Source organism: Cylas formicarius, unplaced genomic scaffold (genome assembly GCF_029955315.1).
Source record: "Cylas formicarius isolate icCylForm1 unplaced genomic scaffold, icCylForm1.1 PGA_scaffold_4__25_contigs__length_36172078, whole genome shotgun sequence".
NCBI lineage: Eukaryota > Metazoa > Arthropoda > Insecta > Coleoptera > Brentidae > Cylas > Cylas formicarius.
In genome coordinates, this window is record NW_026844334.1 from 6,095,444 (window position 1) to 6,115,903 (window position 20,460).

At 35.9% G+C, this 20,460-nt stretch overlaps 1 protein-coding gene across 3 annotated transcripts in view; it reads right to left on the reverse strand.

The window, feature by feature from the left end:
- The window catches only part of LOC132701130 (CCR4-NOT transcription complex subunit 6-like), a 212,296-nt gene that overhangs the window by 3,756 nt on the left and 188,080 nt on the right, over positions 1–20,460 (reverse strand). For 2 of the 3 annotated variants that reach the window (XM_060668832.1, XM_060668831.1), the window contains 6 exons: positions 8,045–8,113; positions 7,471–7,783; positions 6,312–6,463; positions 6,054–6,250; positions 2,061–2,275; positions 1,372–1,581 (listed from right to left, as the gene is read on the reverse strand). In XM_060668832.1, the coding sequence (XP_060524815.1) occupies positions 1,372–1,581; positions 2,061–2,275; positions 6,054–6,250; positions 6,312–6,463; positions 7,471–7,783; positions 8,045–8,113 (1,156 nt within the window). Of the gene's footprint in view, positions 1–1,371; positions 1,582–2,060; positions 2,276–6,053; positions 6,251–6,311; positions 6,464–7,470; positions 7,784–8,044; positions 8,114–8,208; positions 8,429–20,460 lie in introns of those variants that run through there. The other variant, XM_060668833.1, reaches the window with a different exon arrangement.

The window sequence follows — 20,460 nt, forward strand, 5'->3', positions numbered from 1 at the left end:
AAATAAAACCACTCTCTCTTCTCTGCATGGTCATAACAATGCCGTTAATGTGACAACGTGCAGAGGAATTAAGAAATCAAATCTGCTCATAAATGAATGCAAATGTCTTTTTTTTTTTTTTAAGAAAGCAGTGACGTTCAACTAACTGCCAATGAACAAATAATATTTTGGTTAATTAGGTAGCCACTGAACTGGTTAAATCGAGAACTTTTTTTGTGAAAAATAAAATATCTAAGAGAAAAACCTCTAGACGGTCGTTTTAACTTTCACGGTTTTAATGAAATAACATAAATAGTGGTAATGCAGACATTAAAAAATATATATATTTTATTTTTGTATAAAAAAAAAAAGATTTTTAGAACATATGTTCATATGAAGTTTATTAGAAAAAAATTAGAAAAAACACCTTGCATATTACATATTGAACATTTTTTTTCCAGATTGTTTTATTATGTTTAGGCCCCTGCAAACTTTCACTTATGAACATTGAAAAACTGCGAAAAATTTCGAAAGACCATTACCAGTTCTAGCACATCCCTGTTGTTTTGGTAATGTGATCGACATCACTTGATTGAGGCAACCAATGGGACACTGCGGTAATCGAATCAAATTAAGATAAGTGTTGCGCATGTTGTCCTACTCTATGTTATGCACCTTTTTGGATATACATAATCTGAGATCCAAACTACAAAGTGCACCAAAAGCATTTTCAGTTCTCATGTCTTAATTTCAAGGGCCAGGTAATTAAAAATACAAAAGCCAAGATAATCGGGGGACCTCTAAGTAATCATGAGGTACACACAGCTCATCATATAGCTAGCTAATTCAAATTTTGATAAATTTTGAAACGCATACAGTGTCATTCCAAAAAAAGGCAGAATTTTATACTTGGGGATTAGATGAAAACTGCTACAAAACAGTTTTTTCTATATATAAATTTTTATATTGGAAATGTTACTAGAAGAATTTTTCTTGGCTCTGGCACAATAACACAAAATATTGTTCAAATGTTTCAAAGCTGCTAAAAGAATTATGAAAAATATCTCTGATTTGTAGAATTTTTCTATCCTTTATATAAAAAAAGAAGTTTTCTTGGGAACAAGGTGAGAATCCTGAAAAGCAGATTTTTCTAAATAGAAATTTTTACAGTGCGCATGTTATTACAAAAAATTTCTTGAATATGGCAGAATGGTACAGCTTCTAGTACTAACACAACAAAACAGTTCAAATGGCTGAAAATACAAACTTTTTTTGAATATAAGAGTAGTAGCTCAATCAAAGAGTCCAATGGATGAAAAAACTATAAAAAATGTAAGATGATAGATGTTGAACGTGAGAAATTTTCGAGTATATATGAAGCGGCGACTTTACCTGATGATGCCGTTGATCGGGGCGGATATCGTCGGCACCATTTCGAGCTCAACCAACAGCGGAAAATGGTCGGAGTGGATGTGCGGGTGCGGACAGCCGATCACCTTGTTCTGCGTCAGCCACTCCTGCGACAACGGACCCAGCAGACCCAGGGGGGTCATTGTTTGTTTCGCGTAAAATATGTAGTCTATTATGCCCTTGAACTCGAATCTGAAATTATCAAATCAGACACATTTGTTTATGTAAAAAAAAGAAACTAGAATGGGACCATCGAAATTTTCCGATTCAATAAAAAAAGACAAGACATGCGAAACATTTTAATTCTACATTGACAAGTGGCAAAAAGAGGCTGAAAAAATAAAATCTGAACTGATACGCGCAATTTTCTTTAGTAGCATTCAATGTGAATAACCTATTGAATAATAAAAAAGTAACAAAGAAAAAAGAGACAGTTTAATCAGACATTTTTAAATGACAAAAATTTTAGAAGTTGAAGTTTAAAATTTCAAAAATTTCAAAGTTTAAATTTTTCGAAAAATGCTGACATTATTTGATATCATATCGTATCGTATCTCATCTGTCGACAATATGGCCGATACTCGACGGTAAAAAAACTAAGAAACCACGCTGAGATTGGCCAAATATAGCGGCTCTTTTTTATTTGAGAAAAAAATGTGGGTGGCGCTTACGTGTAATTGGTGAAGGGCATGATTTCGTCATTGTAGGCGGAGGCCAGCTTGAAGGAATGCGTAAATTCATTTGGTTTATCACAGGCTAGAATCTTCTCCAGGCAGGTCTTGTAACACAACGCCTTGAAGTCTTTGTGGTCTTGCGACACCCGTCCCGTACCCAAAAATTCTATGACACCCGAATCGGGCAGTGAGTTAAAATCTCCGCATAGAACCTGCAACAAAAGTTTCGCTCACCATGTGTGTTATCTGTGGGGGTCACTGGTGTGTTCTGTGTTCGAAGTGTTTTCGGACTGCGAGCATTGAAGATGCCAAGTGAGATTTTGGCGAAACGTCTGCAGGATTCCAGTCGGAGTTCAACAAGCGAACGGATGATATCCCGGAATATAGTGTCATTACATTTTTCCATCCGTGAATATATATATATATATACAGTGTGTCCAAGATAAGGATGCACAGCATGGGGATCTCGGAAACTATAAGAGATACAGTGTCGGTTAAATTAGACAAAAGTTGCGCATTTTGATACCGAACAAGATCCCGTTTTACAAATTTGAAAATTCCAAGCCGTTCCGGAAATATCCGAGAAAAACCGAAATATTGCGATTTCGTTTTTATTATTTTTTAAAGCTATTTGAAAAGATATGAAAAAACGGAAAACACTTTTCCATTGGCACTTTTTAATCTCTCCAAATTGACGTTAACAAATTTTCATTACAGCGTTTCGATTCCATGGAACCACCATCAACTTTGATTTTTCTTATGGGACGGAAAAAAAGTACACACAGTATTAGGTTGTGCTTTTCATTGCGAATTCAACGATGTACGATACAATACGGTTACTTAGGTTTTTATCCAGAAAAATGGCTTTTTAATACATTTCTAGTATTTTATTGTAGTAGGCCATGAGATCCGAACGATGAAAGGCAAAAGAAAATGGTTGACAAGTTCGAGTTAATGTGTTTATTTATTTACTAACTCTAACTGTTCATTTAACATAACAACTAAATCCAACAAGTTAATGAAAAACAAATTCTATAACAAATGTTCGAATAAATGACCTCCATTTTCTAGGCATAAGTACGCCCGTCTCACGGTAGACTCCAAAACACGACTTAACATTTCAGGAGTAATTTTATTAAACGCTGCTCGTACTGATTGACGTAATTGTTCCTCGTTGTCAAAACATTCTTTGAATACCTCATTTTTTATGTAGCCCCATAAGAAAAAGTCCAAGGGAGTTAAGTCCGGGGACCTTGGAGGCCAAGGTGTTTCACTGTAAGTCCCAATGTATTTTCCATCAAACCGTTCAGTTAAATATTGGCGAACTTCTCTGGAGTTATGGGCTGGGGCACCATCTTGTCGGAACCAGCAGCCTTGCACAGCGCCTAGCGGTAAATCATCTAAGGTATCTTCTAAATCGTGCCTCAAGGTGTCAAGGTACCGCTCGGAAGTTAAGGAATTATTATAGAAAATAGGGCCTATAATCTTGCTACCAAAAATCCCACACCAAATATTAAACCCAAAGCGAACTTGATGTCTGGATAGTCTATTAACACGTGGATTTTGTTGCGACCAATAGTGTGTATTGCGCCTGTTATAAATACCGTTATTGGTCACCATACTTTCATCAGACCAAATCACTTTATATGGAAAATTAAAACTCTCATCACACATCCTGGTATACCACTCACAAAAATGTCTACGTCGTTCGTCGTCACCCGGTTTTAATCCTTGACATATTCTGAATTTGTAAGGCTTAAATTCATTTTTCCTTAAAATAAACTGAGCTGTAGATTTAGCTACCCCATTCTGGTCTTCAATTTCTCCGGTAGAAGTTTGTGGATTTTCGATAACAGATTGTAGAACAATGTATTGGTTTTCTTCATTGGAAGGTTTTTGTCGGGATAATGCAGGCTTCTTAAATGATCCATATTCTTTCAGATTAAATAACAAACGCCGAAAAATACTCTTGTCAGGTTGTCTCCGCTCTGGGTATTTGTTAGAATACATACGCTCGGCTTCCACACAATTTCTTTGGCATCAGATGTAGCAAGACAGCATATCACATTTTTCTTCGTTTGTAAAATTACCTCCCTCCATTGTAGAACAAAATAAATTAGAAAAAGACAACAACAATAAAAATACAAAAACAATAACTAAAGGAATAAACTTATGATCGACTGATAACAAAGACAAATAACATTAATGTGTCATTGAAATTGACTGGATGTCATTTTGTCATGGCCTACTCCATTTAAATGCTGAAATGTATTAAAAATCCATTTTTCTGGATAAAAACATAAGTAACCGTATTGTATCGTACATCGTTGAATTCGCAATGAAAAGCACAACCTAATACTGTGTGTACTTTTTTTCCGTCCCATAAGAAAAATCAAAGTTGATGGTGGTTCCATGGAATCGAAACGCTGTAATGAAAATTTGTTAACGTCAATTTGGAGAGATTAAAAAGTGCCAATGGAAAAGTGTTTTCCGTTTTTTCATATCTTTTCAAATAGCTTTAAAAAATAATAAAAACGAAATCGCAATATATCGGTTTTTCTCGGATATTTCCGGAACGGCTTGGAATTTTCAAATTTGTAAAACGGGATCTTGTTCGGTATCAAAATGCGCAACTTTTGTCTAATTTAACCGACACTGTATCTCTTATAGTTTCCGAGATCCCCATGCTGTGCATCCTTATCTTGGACACACTGTATATATATATATATATATATATATATATATATATATATATATATATATATATATATATATATATATATATATATATATATATATATATATATATATATATATATATATATATATATATATATATATATATATATATATATATATATATATATATATAATATATCGCACATAGCTTACTATTCTTAGAACTGTGACTTTTTTCCCATACGTTAAATAAAAAAGTTCAAGGGGGTGATTATCCGGTATATGAATATGATAATAAATTACAGTAAAATTGCAGATATATAGAATTTGAATTTCTGTTCTAGTCGGATCTTTCAGAGTTCCCCATAAAAATGCATCCATCGGCATCAGGTCAACACTGCTGGGTTGCCATTTTATTGTTCCATCTTTTCCAATCCATTCATTAAACCTCTGATTGATTTAAATATTCTTTAACAAATGCTACACAATGCGGGAGAGCGCCATCTTGTTGAAATACGAGGTGTTCCTTAGTTGTTCCAATGGATCCATATAGTTTTCAAATTCGTTCTGAAGAAAATTTAGATAACCACTACTGTTTAAACCAACTTCGAAGAAATGAGGTTGTTTAAAATAGCAGATAGTTGAAAACGCTGAAACGTCGTTCCAAAGAACATTATTTAAATAAGCATAATTCCCGTTAATTTTTCCAACATTGTATGGCAAAACAACTCTTTTTTTTATGTCTGGGAATTAATTTTGTCCTTAATCCTTAATTTTCGAGAGCAAAGTCCTTAAATCTTTATAGTCATCTCTTTCGTTATCTTCTTTCTGGCTAGGCTGGATTTTTGATTCAATTGATTAACTGATTCAAAGGGGCATTGTAAATGATACTATACACTACCACGACTCATTCCTCAAGTGTTTGATATTTGTACCGTCTTCTAACGCCATTAAAGGACGAAAACATTTTTGCGCCTCTTTCATTCATAAATGCAGATAACAAATATGGAAAATCGCAAAAAATAACATGGCCTAAAATTCGTCCTCTGGGAATTTAATAAAAATTTAATATAATGACCGTTAGTAGGACGAGTTCAGTTACTCAGGGGTGGAAAGTTGCACAATTTTGCAACATCCTTTAAGACAAATATCTGAAAAAATATATTTAGGAAGCCACAAAAAGAATTCTTACTAAAATATACGAAAAGCACCGTTTTAATCATAAATTAGAATCAACTGAACACTCCATCCCTATACAAACAGAAAAAATTTCCGAAAATCCTTAGGGTCGTGAGGGTGGTGGTCTCTTACCAGCTGAATATTGCTCGGATCCAAAACGTTGATGTTTTGCGTCTTCAAATATTGGGCGGACTCTTCGAGGATCGACTTTAACTCATTGCTCAGCATCATCGTCTGGATCAATTTGACGTCGCAGAACTCGGGATCCCAGTGTATGTGCGCGGTGCACACCAGGATCGGTTGCTGCACGCACGGCGTGTCGGGCTGAGCTGAAAAAGAAAAACGAACTGTGCCCCATGGTATCGCACCAGGTGCGTCGATAAAACCTACCGTTGTCCCACGCCTGTTCCGTGGTCTGAAGCAGGGCCGCCAACCCGATATTGTCCTTCGGCATCACCCTGTTCAGCATGTGTTCCAAACCGTCCGCATTCGCCATCGCCAGCTGATTGAACTCAACTAGGTGCTCTTTGAGCAAAGTAAATCTGAAAATCAAGTGTCATATTTTTTTATAAGCAATTCAGCGCGATTCATTGAACTATTTTCTAAAAATGGATGAAATTGATATACCACATGCCTAAAGAGTATATAAAACCAAAAAAAACTTTAAATATTTAATAATAAAATTGTCCAATAACACCAATCATGATCCCCCACCCCACCACCTTGGCACAAACGTACTGGCGGCGGGAGAAGGTAATTTATTACAGATTTGGATGCAGTGTTCTTTTGAATTCTCATTAGATGGCGCTGTAATCGGAAAAGGATTTACCATATTTATCAAGAAATATACGGGTCAATGTTAGGAATCGAACTTCCCTTCCACTACTTTAGCAACGGCACAGAAACGATCAAACGTTTCCGATAGGTTTAAAACACCTTTTTTATTTTGAAAAAATGTATTTTGGGTTATTAAGGGTTCAAGAAAAAAAATTATTTTTCCGAAAACCGTTCACCCGATCCAAAAGCCCGAACCTCAAAACGCGCGACACATCTGCGGCTAAAATTTTTACTATGGCCATTTTCTGTCTGTTGTACAGCGCGCGCGGGAAATATGGCAAAATAAATATCCAGTCCAATTTTAATAAATTTACACTTTGTGTCTCTAGTATATAAGATATTTGAAAAAAATTGATACAAATTTTTATATTTTTCGTATTTGATCCAAAAATTGCCGCTAGGTGACGCACCTAGCGCATGTTTCTTAAAGGTGACGTTTCACTTAATTGAAAAGAGAGTGAATGATGATGATTTTCAATTATCTGTCCTGCTCGAGTAACTAAAAATGGCGGAAATAAAAACAGGCAACAAGGTTACTTTGTTAATTTTAAAAAGGGAGTTTTTACGTTTGGTTTACGGTTCAGAAAAGTATGCAGAGCTTTTTTTTACCGAGGCAAGATGAATAAAATAGAAGGCATAACGGAAAACACCCTGACGATCTTTGTAAGACTTTTTATAGAAAAAAAAAATGTGTTGGTGAGATGGCACATACTTCGAAGTTCTATAGAAGATGGCGCACCCGTCGACGTATTTTCTCTCGCTCTCGGCCATGTGTTTCGCCCTCGATTTCGGCGAGTAGATCCCGTGGTAACCGTGAACCTTCAACTCCGGCAGAAAGTAATTGTAGAACTGGTCCATCTCCACCTCTTGCAGGTTGATGATGTCCGCGCCGTAGTGCTGGATCTCCTCGAGGATGCCCTTCTTGCGGTAGTCCCAGTTCAACGCCCACGACGGACAGTAGCTGTACATCTGACGCGTGGCGTACTTGTCGCACAATACGTTGTAACACATCACCGTGAAGATACCTAATTTTACGATAATAAAATCCTTAACATTTAACCACAAACAAGAAGCATTTTTATGTGCAAAATGCACACTTAATTTTGCTCACTTCAAGCACATCACATGATTTGAGGTTAGGTTATCTGAACTTATCAAAGTGAGTGCAGCATTTGGCCCCAATGTGATTGAAAAAACGAAATAACGCTGCACAACCAGTTCCAGTAGAATCAGTTTATTCAGTTCGAAACAATACACATATTATAAGATTATAAAAAAAAACTTACATGTCGCCCTGTTGGTCGTCGGCCTGGCTAATGGGATCCAGGGCCTGGGCGGCGGGGTGGGGGTAGTAACTGAAACAAAGCAATCCGAGCGTTAGATAAATACACCTTAATCGATTAGTTGTTAAACGAAAAACCGCCTTTTACTTGTACCACTAACGACGTACATTAAAAAAAAACGTTAATTAATCGGGTCGTTAGGTACGTCTGGTATAATTACAAGACTTATTGGAGTGGCTCAGTGGCCTTGTTCCCGGAATGAAAAATGAACGTGGAACATTGTTGCAAGCAGACCACAATCTTCAATGACATTTTTACGCGTTCCGCATGGCGTTATTCTAGTTTGCACCGATCGTTCTAACAACACAAGACAAAACTTATAACCCACCGCTTGTGTCATCTAGAAACGTACCAATTTTAGTAGAGGGTTAAAATGAATGTTGTCATGGATCACAAATTCATATTCTTCTTCTTATTTGGGTTTGGCTTTGCTGTAAGGCAATTAATTTGATAGAGGTTCCATTTTATTTGGGCCTCCGTATTAAGAAAAAAAGGCGACATACGAATCAAAGTGATCCGCGGGTCTGTATTTACCGAGCCTGAAAATGATGCATTGTTCGCAATCGCATCCATCAAATCCCGGATCGTATTCGAAACCATAACTTTCCTTTTGTCGCTCGCGTGCACTGATGTGTCGGATGACCCAAATGCAGTCGCCGGTAACCGTTCGGCTGCAGTTCCAGCATTGCCAAAGTGTAACGGATATTTTCAATCCACAAGCAACGAGCAATTGAAGCAGTAATACGCATTATTGCTAAAAATACGCAAAAAGATGGACAATATATTGTTCCTTGAAGGTGCGTGCAAATTCAAAATTTAAATTTCGCACGCCACTTGACAGGTTGGCATCACGGTTGTGTTCACGATAAGGACATGCGCATGGTGGGAAAACACTACTAGGGGCGCTCGGCCATTACAGACAAGAAACTGGCTCTTCTTCGTCACTCGCTGACGTTAACTTTATTGAAATCGAGAAAGAATGGCGAACCTGGCTTCTGCTCGTTTAATAATTGACAGGTGACCAAGTGTTTGCACTATAAATGTTTACGTCCTCTTGAAGGAATTTTGTGGACGTCTACTTATTTGTGTTAAGTACACTTCGAATGTTGGGGCTTCTCATCCATGGCGGTTTCGATGCATTATTAGTATAAAAGTTTAAAATAATATAAATACGTAGCAGGAGACAAATAAAGCTTAAAAAAAGGAAATAAAAATAAATTTTTGTTTATTATAACACTGTATCGGTAGCGTCTGTATTTTAATCAGTATAAGTCGTATTAAAAGATCCAAAATTTGTCCGTTTTTAAAACTAAAACCTCTAAGATTTTTTTATATAAAATGAATTTTATTAATGCCACTGCAGAAACGTATTATTTTATATATTTTTTTGTATATTTTTAATTTTCTATCTTTTGTTTGTATGACCTTTTATTAAACTCTTAACGCTTAAAGTAATGCTTCCAAAAAGGTTGAGATTTTTGGGTTACGTTAATTTTTTCAACTTCCAGCTACGTAACGTTACAAGCACCAATCCTATTGTGTTTGTGGCGCATATCAAAATATATGGGAACACAATAGAAAATATACTTACTCTGGAGGGCAGCGTAGGGCAACTGATTTTCGGAGAGCTATAGATCGTGGTATCTTTTTTTTATTGTTCGCGCTCCGTGAGGGCGCCACTTGGCCTGATGTTTTGACTAAGAAATTATTAGGGAGCTTCAGAGGAATGTTCCAGTAGAACAACTACTAGTATGGTAAAAGAGTATAATTTTAAGATTTGAGATGAATGTTAATGAGTTAAAATTTACTTAGCGTATTTACAAACAGTTAGATAATTGAATGTGTTTCCTATGTGTGTTAATTTGAAAAAGTTTGCCAAGATAGCTTTAAATGTTTAGCAATACTAGTATTTTAAAATTGAAAATTTTAAAAAGAAAAGTTTAATTTAAATTCGAAGCGAAAGATTTTACAAAGTTTATACCAGCCTTGCCTTGACAGGAATCCGATACTGTGAGTGACCCAAACTCAAAGATTTTCTCTTGGCGAGTATCGCAGCTCAAAAATCCAAAAAAAAAACAAACAAAAATTAAATTTGCAATCCCACTAATGTTGAGACTGGCGTTAAACAAAAATTGCAAATGATATTGAAAAAAAATATTCAGCGCACAACGGGCTAATTCAACTGGGTACGCGACAAAAGAATCGTACCAAATACAAAATAACCATTAAATTAAACATCAAAAGACGGTTTCTATGGACGGTGGGGTGACTTCTGTGAGAAGATTAATAGGATATCAAGTGGTGCTCTAAAAGAGCACCAACCACTTCAGCTTCTTCACCGGAAGTAAAGTTGAAAATATAACCGTCTCCAAGCAATGGCACAACACCAATAATGGTCCGTTCCATGAACGTCGGCAACTAAACGTTCCGCTAAGCCTTTGAGACATGAGCACAGTTTATAAGATCGGAATTCCAAGGTTATTCGAGAAGCAAACGTTTTTACTATAAGCTAAGCTGATTACCGTGTTCGAAGGTAAATTTAAATAAAACGGAATTATATAGTTCACAGCGGAATATAGGTTATGTTTACCATAAGTGAAGAAAAGGTTTCAAACTTGAAGGAAATCTAGTTAGCCGAAACATCTATCACTGTGAAATGTCAGTCTTAGTCAAACCCAAAGAAAGTCGGTGGAACGAGTAAATGAATACGACTGATTGCTCTATTATCGTACCGAGTAGAAAATTGTACTAGTTAGTGTTGACACCCGGTGAAATCCGAATAATGCTATTTGTTGTTTGTAAATTGACAATTTTATTACTAATAAAAAAATAAAATTGCATGTTTCGTCATCATTACACTATGGGATAAACTAACCTGATAGATCACGTAAAAAGTGCAGACAAGGTTCAATTAAAGATATTTATTTTACAGACATTAATAATGAATATAATAAATTTTTATAAAAATATTTTTGATTTGGAATTTTTGGTGTAGTAGTCGGGTGGACTGTGCATAGCGTTGGTTAGACCCAAGATGGAACGTGATTGGATTTACAGATTTTTCTCGTCCTCAATAGTGACAAGTACAGGTTTCTAGGCAATTCGTCAACGACTTATCAGGTGACTTTCGGACACAACGGCACTGATCTCTATGCTCTACTTAGGACTTCCTGTACATGCGTACAACTGCGCGGCAACGGCAACACTGTTAGAAAGTGCACACCGGAGGCGAGCGGCAAAGCGCCAGCGTAGAGAGAACAACAGTCGAGCGCTGTTAATTTGGCATGAAAAAGAGAAAGTGCTCCTCCGGAGCGAAACGAAAAACCGTCGACTTTTGTTTTTTTCTTCCGCATCTTCTTTCGTTGCAATCGACCTACTTTTCACTCGCTATTAGAGGGAGAGGGTAGAGTGAATGCGCCGCGTTCTTTGTCTCGATCGTCGGTATTTCTGCGGTCATAAATTTGTTTCTTCCTTCCTGAAGTGTATAGGACAAATAAAGAGCGACATTAAGGCGATTTAAGGAACGTCCATAACCGATAATTATATATACAACAATTTTATTCATACTGGTAAAGTGCTTTCACAAATAAATTACGGGTTTAATATTTTTTTAAATTTAGTTTTCATTTGTCACGGGAAGTGAACGGTATTAGGGCGTTGTTGAAACAAATTGTAAAAACTGTTTATAGTTATTCACTTAATAAAGGATTTAACGCTAGAGCAAATGAATTGTTTGATTTGGCTAAGATACCATTGACTTCTGCGAAAATAACATCAAACCCCATTAAAACAAATGGGAAGGATAAACATTTAATGTTTTGATGAAGACGACAAGAGCAACTGATACTAAGAAGTCTGAAGAAACGTCTTTTTAATGACGAAACTCAAAAAAGTTTTGTCACAATGGGTTTAAAATAACACAAAATAAACAATCCATATCCCAATTAAATTAAATCACAATAGATAATAGATAAATAGGTAGCTAGGTAAATATGCAGTACTTGGAATCTCAGATATTACCAGCGATAAAAAAAAATATCGTCCTGAGAATCACCTACCTTCACTCCATCCAAAGGAAGATTCGATTCTTCCGTAGGTATAGAACAACAGGTCCGAACGTAGCTAAAGCAATACAGCTAAACCAAGTACAAAATAACTAATCAAAAATGAAGACCCGGCGAGTTAAAAACATACATTACATTAGGAGAGATTACAGACAACTTAAAAATAGGTGTAGATAGAAACCAATTAGACAAAACAATTAGACACTAGAAACCTAACTAACCAAAACTTTTTACCTATAAAAGTCCGCCATTGGCGAGCTGAATGGACCAAGTGAAAGTGAATTTTTAAAATTTCTAACTCTACCTTTATAATAAATTTGAATTTTAGGTACTTATTTTTCAAGTTCACTTCTTGAGAAAGATTCCACGGGAATGTCCTTTCTCCTGTAGTCAGCGCGAAAGGACGAATAGTGGACATAACCGAACAATACAATAACCAACATAGGAAGCAGCAAAAAATGGTTGGTTTATCGCCCTGTTCTAACCAAAAAATGTAGTTTCTCTTTCAGAATCTTGACGGCATTTACGAGGTTAACACCAAAATTTCCCAGCCTGACATAGATGCAGATGCAGTATCACGATAAAACTTTGTCTTCTTTTAAATATACATCTTAGTAGGCTGCAAAAAAAAATTGAAGTCTCGCATCAAATAGTTTTTTATTGAGTATAGAGCGGTCATAAAGTTTTTGACAAAAGAAGGGTTAGCATCTAAAATTATTAAAGAAAGGCTGGATGGTGTGTACGGCCAAAGTTCTTCGTATTCTGTGGTGAAAGAATGGGCAAAACGTTTACGAATGGAACAGGAGTGCCTTGACGATGATTCAAGAACTGGTCGACCAGTGGAGGTCTTAACGGAAGATATTGTTGCGATTGTGGAAGAGGTGGCATTGAGTGATCGACGTTGAAACGTCAAGGAAATCTTAGAAAATATTAACCTTTCTGATACAAGTGTTCATCGAAACCTGGATGATCATTTAGGTATGCATAAGGTTAGTGCAAGATGGGTTCCTAAAAACCCTTCGGCTATCCAAAAACAACGCCGTGTCGAGTGTGCGCGGTCTTTTGTGGGTCGGAACCGAAGCCTGTGATAGAAACTATTGTGACGAGAGATGAAACTATGGTTTTCTATTGTGACTCTCTATCGAAAAAATAATCAATGGAGTGACGTCGTAAGGGTGAAGCACCTCAAAGAAAATTCAGAGTCTGTCAGTCAACAAAAAAGGTGATGGCTATGATCTTTTGGGATTGTGAAAGAATTCTTTTGATAGATTTTAAAGAAACTAATACATTACATTATTACATAAACTGGGAGACTGCATACGTGTAAAACGTCGAGGAAAACTGACCAGAGGCGTGCGTCTTTTGCACCTGTCCATACTGCTGGTGTTGCACAAGTTACTATTTTAGAGTGTGGGTTTCAACAGATAGATCATCCTCCCTATAGTCCAGATATGGCCCCCAGCGACTATTATTTGTTTAGATATTTGAAAACGGATTTACGTGGACGGCGGTTTAACGACGAAGTTGAGTTAAAAGAGGCTGTTTTAGCTCATTTTGCAGACAAACCAAAAGAATATATTTTTTAAGAGATGTAATAAGTGTATTGAAGTTAAGGCGTATTATATTGAAAAATAATAAAACATTGTTACTCTACTTTGTTTCTTTCATATTCAGGTCGGGAAATTTTGGCGCTGCCCTCGTAGTAGGCTGAACATTAAGTGCTTTCGTCAGAGAAGTTTAGTTTTTCGGGCGTTTTATTTCGGATTTCTAACCTACGTACACATATTGAAACATATATTAAGACTTGATTTTGAGAAGAAAATTCCTAGTCAGTACAGGTGTTGTGCCTATAACACATTACAACCATTTGCCTACTTTAATTTTTTTTTGTTTTAATGGTAACTTCAGAAACTTAATTACCAAACTATACGCGTAAGTTAATTTGAACATTTAAGAATGGGGAGTATAAAAGAGAGTTTTTAATTGATTTACAAAACAACCTATATAATTCTCATTAGAAACCCAAACAAGATGCCACTTTTTTGAAGAAGCGGCAACGTCGCGTCGCCGAAAATTGAACGCCAAATTTTCAGAACGGCCACGTTCGTGTGATTTTTCCGAACCACCTCGTATGGTGCGTACGTCACCCGGAGAAGGTGGCTCCAGTTTCAACGAAATAAACAACGCGCATTTTTTTCCACGGAATGGCATTTGAAGAAGTCGTAAAGCGTTCAGTCCGCTGTTACTTTATACATCGGCGTCTGATGTATGCGGCTGATAGTCTATTATTACAGTACATTCTAGGCAATTAAAATCATCTACACCACGACGAGGTCGACTACATTCTACACTCACACACATACACAAATCGTAGTATAGGCATTAGCCATGTGAACGTTCTTGGGTATACGATCTAACTGGGCTAATTTGCGAGCGAATTTCGACGAAAAAGTTTGTTTGCGTATTTTGAAACCGTCTTTGGTTAACGAAGCCGAACCATCGTTCGACATTCGTTCAACCCAAATACGGCCCATCATTAGAGCCGCTTCGGTGAATGGTTACTTTTGGTCCTCTATTCCGCGTTGATATGCTTGAAAAGAGGAAACATTTTTCAGCAAAATTTTTAAACATTAAACATTTGTCTGGAAACCAAAAACCTTTATTCCCAAAAAAAAAGTGTATGGTATTAATATAATTACAGCAGGGAATAGTGCTCCGACAACTACTGCTACCATCACGTTTCATTTTGAAGATAAAGTCTGTTCATAGATATAAGAAAGTGACTAACTGATACGAATTAAGGAAGGAATATGGCCGAACAGGTTCGTACTTTGCTTAGAATTTAATTATTTGGGGCTTTATTAGGAAAGATTTAAATCTAAAATAAAATTATAAATTATTTTTATTGCCCACTTAAATCACTTAAAATTATTCACATAACATATCAGTATCACTATCGCTATCATCGCCTGTTCTAATTATTAATTGTTCTATATTCTTTGCAATATGGATATACGATTGTTCTGTAGTGTTCTATACGTTTAACAGAATTTGCCCAACTTTGTGGAGGGATGTTAAAAACTTCGGTTTCTATAAGTTTGAGGACGTTGGAGTTAACACGGGGAAAAACATTAATACGACGAATGGCAGATTTCAGCTGGTGTCAAACATGTTCAATAGAATTAAATATACAGTGGTAAGGTGGATGCCTTACAACTGTATGACCTACATTTTGTGCATAATTATCAGAGACGTATTCCTGTTGTAGGTTCAAGCTTTGTAGAACCCCAATTAATTGCTTTTTGGTATAATCTTCGTGAAAATAAATGTCGTTATTATACATGTAGTTTTGCATTGTTGCTTTTGTGTCACATGAGGAAGGAGTTTTAGTCAACTGTCAACTGTGATAACTTATATTGTCCATTACAATTACGCTATTAGGAGGAATGTTTGTAACTTGTTTGTTTTTAAACCAACTTTCAAATAAATCAGCGGTGGTGTCTTCATGGTAATCCAGAGAAGAATCTTTAATATTTTTCGTAGACAGAGAAAGTCCATTTAGAATCCAACCATCTTTAGAGCCAGCATGCAAAATAGTTATTCTTTTACCTCTTTTTGATGGCGCGTTTGTTTTACACTTATCAGTTGAGTCAATCCAACCCTTTTCCGGGGTATCATAAGTGTCGAACCAGGTTTCATCCAAGTAAATAATTGGCCTTTGTTGATCTCTGTAAATCTTCATTTTTTCTAGATATTACAGTCGCCATTTCTCAATTCTAAAAGATTCCATTAAAACTTGCCTTTCGTCAATTTTTTTAAATCTAAAACCCATGTGTCGAATACACTTCCATAAGGTAGTTCTGCCACATTTGACACCGGTTTCACAATTTTCCATACAGTTGATGTTGGCTTTTTGGTTAATGTGGCCGTTTCTTCTAAAGATACTTGCTTGCTCGCACCACGTTCCATGAGAGTCAAATAAACATTGCTTCCTTAGTCTCAATAGAATAGTGTTTTTTACATTTGGGCGGGAGCATCTCCTGAGATACACTAGACTCGCACATTTTTTTGCATAATTCGCACACGATTCAACACACGCTGTATTAAACACTAACTAATAATGATTACTAATAAACTTAAACTAAATAGTATACCAAACCAAACAATATTAAACACAGGTAGGTATAAAATTATAGTCTATTACCGACCAGTAATAATAATAGGTAATAATCTTGTTGCATTGTATGTTAATGACCACCCTTGGATAATCCCAGTCAAAAGCAATTGGTCACTTTCTTATATCTATGAACAGATCATACCTAGTAGATAAAGTATTACTGTCCTACGCCCCTGTTTTTTTCTAGTATCGATGACCGAAGTCAAAAATCATCGACGAATATCGGCAATGGGCGAATGTCCTGAGTAGACTTTAAAAGCAAAAAAAAAGAAGAAACGTCGTATTTGCTACCAACTCTAATAAAAGCGCCGATCAAAAAAGCCTTAATATTAGTGGTCACGCATACAATTTGTTGAACAAAATGTTTTGTTAATATAAAGAGTTGAATAGTAAGAAAATTGGTTAAGGTTCTCTGCAGTTATATTGCGATATTGTGACTATATAGAATAATTATTATCTTGCTTTTTTCCATTTCTATCATTGACGAGTAATAGTGGATAGTACAAATTTTCCTAGGTTCATTGTCCAAAAATCTCTCAACATCTACGATCCGTCAAAGACAAAATTCCATTTGAGATGCCAGGAGTTTCCATGCATATGCGGTAAAGAATACATTGGAGAGACCGGACGAAAAATATTAACTAGGTTCGAAGAACATGAAAGAGCCTTAAGACTAAGACAAATAAACTCATCAGCAGTTGACGAACACAATCACGAAACCGGACATAAAATTTTATTCGATAAAACTCAATTGTTTCTATGAACGAAAAATCCGAGGGTCTATAGAAATCTATAAGTAACCTAACAATCTTAACCGCGACTCAGGTCTTCGCCTGTCACCAATATGGGAATCACTTATCCGAGACGGTGTTTATGTCCCTCATTTACCTCCGCCCCCCTCAAACAATACATAAGAGTAAAATGGGAGCCAGTTTCAGGCAAGCTCTGTAGTTTTGTAAGAAGTATTATTTTATAAGCTTCAGCTGCACAAATATACACTGACGAATTTAAAGATGTGTTTTTTTTAAGGTGGTAAACACTGATTCAGTAGAAATACTAATAGGATGTCGAACTTCGATTGTCTTTATTTTTAACTTACACAACGTTTGTCCGAAACTCCCCTCTGTAAAATACCTAATTACCCATCGATCTAGCGTGCGGGAAGCGTCACTTTACCACCTCAGTTTCCTTTCCCACGAATCCGAGCCACTCCGCTGCGCTCCGCTCGTGTCAAATAAACTCGTGAGTCAAATGCCGTTTACCGCACTTGTTACATAATATACTATTTTGTTTTTTTGCCTGTTTCCCTCCTTCTCCTTACAACGAAAAACTGTACAATGAACTTAAACGTTCGGTTTTAATCGTTCGATAGACGCTTCGACGTGCGGCTTTTGTTAGTCGAACGTATCAATTAAAATCGATTAAAAGTAAAACCGCTATGTACGCGCTAGTGTGCAGATCGGTAAAGTATGCCGGGAATCACGTGCCGTGCTCTATCCCAACGTACGTTACGTCCGATTAAACACGGGCCGATCGCGTTCGGTTACGTCGAATAAGGTTTTGAATTGCAAATTTTATTAACCGAAACGTCGGTATTTGATTTCGAGTACCGCAGGTGTGATAAGTGGCGATAACGAGAGCGTTTTCTTCCGCAGTCGACGCATTTCTTTCAACCTCTTTCGATACAATACTCGCCTACAACCCCCCCCCCCCCCCAGTTATCAAGCACAGTATATTTTAAACGACGAAAACAAAGTCCTTTTTTTTGTAAATCGCTTTACTCCTATACTAAATTATTGAAGAAGTATTTATACAACATGTGATTAACCCTACATTGTTGTCAATCGTCTTTTGCATGAGTGATTTAATTGAATACTATACAATTGTAGAAACATTTTTCAAAGAAACTTCCCAGGCTACTGTAATGCTTTTACAAACTTCTAGATTCCTCCCGCGTCGGTTTTTGTTGAGTCGAAATTGCTGACGTTTCGCCAAATATCCTGCTGGTTTCTTCAGAGCTTGACTGGAACTGGCCCCGCAGGAGGAATCCAGAAGTTTTGTAAAAAGCAATTGTAGAAACATGTATCACGAATAATGCGCATATTTTAAAGTATTGTAGAAAATATAATCCAGTATAGGAAACGCACATTCTTTTTTTACGTACGCCAAATATTATAGAACTATTTATAAGAATATGTGAAACTTATTGCCACGTATAAAAATTGTGTACTTCACGCAACTATTTGTCACGTATAAAAAGTCGAATCTTGTATAAGCATACTAAATATTGCAGGACAAATAAAACCGATTGTAAAGTATAAATATAGCACTATTATGAATAATTTTCTTCCCACGGCAAATATGGTAGAATATCTATACAATCCAGTATAGGAAAACCTACATTCCTTTTGCATAACTACTTATAAGAATATTTGCAAGTTGTTGCCACGTATAAAAATTGCGTTCTTGTGCAATTGTATTTAAAGCAAGTATTGTCACGTATAAGAAGTCGAATCTTTTATACGCGGTTTCATTCTATTCTACATATTGTAACGTGACGTATAAAAATGGCATTCTTTTATGACTGATTTTTTTTTTACAGCAAATATGGTAGGATATCTATACAAAGCAGTACAGAAAAAGCTACATTCTTTTTACCTACACTAAATATTGCAGAACTGTTTATAAGAATAAGAAGTTCTTGCCTTATATAAAAATTGCATTCTATACTAAATATTGTAGAATCATATGTCAGGATATTTAAAACCTATTGTCAAGTATAAACATAGCAATCTTGAAAATAAATAAGAAATAAAAGTTCAGATTTTCACGAAATTATATATTATGACATGACAATTGTTTCGTCAATTGTCATGTCATAATATATAATTTCGTGAAAATCTGAACTTTTAGTTCTTATTTATTTTGATAAATGGATTTTCATCAAGTAAAAGCCACCTCAGTCCAATAGCAATCTTGTAGAAATGGTGTTTTTCTACATCAAATATTGCAGAATAAATATACAATCCAGTATATTTTACAATATTGTTGTGAAGAAAACCTTTTTTTTAGTATTATTTATAAGTAGGTACATTTTAAACCTGACACATAGAAAAGTGCATTCTTGTATAAGCCGCTTTCTCCTACCACAAATATTGTAGAACCTATATTCTTCTTAATCTAACGGCGAAGTAAAAGAATTGCATTTCGTAATTAACGGTTTTCTCTCACAAAACGCAAGTATATTTTAAACCGATTGCACCACCTCTATGACCTTTTTTGTCACATCCAGGAAATATTTTTGCACATCCATTTAGAAATTTTATTATCACTGCTACAGAACATAAAATCGTAGAAATCGCTAATTTATGTGTAAAGGAAAGATCCTATATATGACTTCAAAAGTTAACAAAAGCGATACATAAATTTTTATCACATTTTCAAGTAAAGCTAACCAAAATAGTAAAAAAAAATATTTTGGATTTGTATTGCCATTTTTATTAAGTCCATAGCATGTAGATTACATCGCAGAAAAAATACATTGGAAATATTATATTGATTATGCTTTATTTTATTGGAAATATTTACTGGTGCGTGAATGCACCACTGGTTTTATCTGTGAAACAAAACTTTGTTATTGCAAGTCTAGACAAGTCAGCGCATGTAGAATAAACATCCAACAATAAGAGTGTTCTTTAGTGTTAGTTTGTGCCTTGGGCAGTGAACGTTACAGTACATAAAATATTGCATTTCCGAGGAATTTGACTCAAAAGGAATTAGAGGCGGCTATAGAGGAGATCGTGATGGATGAGGACAATAACAATGAAAGTCGTAACTATTATTTGGATTTACGTATTCTTATGTGTTGCAGCATTCCATTCCTTGTAAATATATAAATATTGGTAAAACCGTTTTACAAGCAAGGATATAGAGACTAGTTACGGCCTGTAGCGCGAACTGTGTCAAATTTTCCTTTCTCTTCGAGCGGCGACGTTTAGCGAAACGAGAGAGAATTAAAATACCCGCACGGAGTCATTAACGAAGGGAAAGAAGTGGGATTTTTCCGAAGTCTTTCGTTAATTGGTAGGTGCCGCGAGCAAATGCGATTTGGTGAACGC